General features: G+C 39.6%; 1 protein-coding gene across 1 annotated transcript; it reads left to right on the top strand.

Moving 5' to 3' along the window:
- Positions 1 to 514: 514 nt before the first annotated feature.
- LOC18425332 (putative calcium-binding protein CML43) lies at positions 515 to 928 on the top strand. Its single transcript, XM_006829890.3, has one exon. It carries the CDS (start codon positions 515 to 517, stop codon positions 926 to 928), a length of 414 nt encoding a protein of 137 aa, XP_006829953.3.
- The last annotated feature ends 255 nt before the right edge of the window (positions 929 to 1183 follow it).

Below are 1183 nucleotides of genomic sequence, written 5' to 3'. Positions count from 1 at the left end.
TTTTCAGTATTTAAACCACATGTCTTGATACTTTTTAAAGGTAGGCTCTAATTTGATTGTATAGAGCCTAAGCTCTATACAAACTCCACCCTTCTTATAAATGTGTATTTCCTTTTCATTGCCTTCCTTATGGAGGTGAGGTCACATAAGTCATTTTGGACGGATATTTTGCTGAACCCACGCTTGCCCATTTTTGTAAGGAACACCGATGGACCACTAAACAGGTGAGAATCAGCCAAATTGCTCGAAGTCCTCCTATCTTTATCCAAAAATCCACTTCATTGCACCTTCCGCACCTATAATCTCATCACATGCTTTTCTTTTACTCTCTCTCTAGAAGCTCTCTCTCAAGAAACCATATATATAGATGAGCATAAATGATTTCATACCCATAGAAAGATTTGGTTGCACCTTTCAGCTATAAAGGATCAAGAGTTTGCTGCTAAAGTTCTTCAAAATGTGTGTTCTTTAATTACCTGAGCTCCAAAAGATTTTTGAGATGTGTGAGCAAGACATGGTTGGGGAAGTAAGCGTGGAAGAGATTTGCAGGGTTTTGAGCAGGGCTGGCATTGGCATTGGAGGTGATGAACTGAAGGCCATTGTGGGATCCAAGAGATTGAACTTTGAGGTGTTTGTTGAATTTTGTCGATCGATAATGAGCACAGAGAAACTCAGGCAAGAGAGTGTCACAGACAACAACGAGGAGTGCGATTTGAAGGGGGCCTTCAATGTCTTCGACATTGATCGAAACGGGTTCATATCGAGCGGGGAGGTGGAGAAAGTGCAGTGGAGACTTGGGTTGTGGAAGGGGAAAGAGGAGGAGGATTGGATGATGATGATACAGAAGTTTGATGAGAATTTAGATGGGCGTTTGGATTTTCAAGAGTTCAAGAACAAGATGTTGAGGAGAAATGTGCTGGTAAGTTGATTGGAGAGAAAAGTTTGTGTTAGAGTTGATAGAATTTGGGTCCAAGGCTTAGAGCCTCATGAAATGTCTTTAATTTGTATCCAACCTTACCCTCCAAATAGACTGTTATTGCATTCTCTCTCTCTCTCTTATAATATTCTTTCTACTCTATCTTTCAAAATAGACTGCTATTACATTCTTTATAGGGCGCGGTTTTTATAAGGTTGCAACCATAAAAAATCCAATTAAGGTGCACCTTAAAAATTTATCATAAAA

This window comes from Amborella trichopoda, chromosome 5 (assembly GCF_054954075.1).
Source record: "Amborella trichopoda isolate Santa Cruz 75 chromosome 5, AtrichopodaSantaCruz75HAP2 v2.0, whole genome shotgun sequence".
Taxonomy (NCBI): Eukaryota; Viridiplantae; Streptophyta; class Magnoliopsida; order Amborellales; family Amborellaceae; genus Amborella; species Amborella trichopoda.
Note: the sequence above shows the minus strand (reverse complement) of the source record. Positions and strands in the feature narration are given on the sequence as shown.

Excerpts from the sequence above, each read along its gene's own strand:
- LOC18425332 (XM_006829890.3), top strand. The coding sequence starts at position 515 with ATGGTTGGGGAAGTAAGCGTGGAAGAGATTTGCAGGGTTTTGAGCAGG.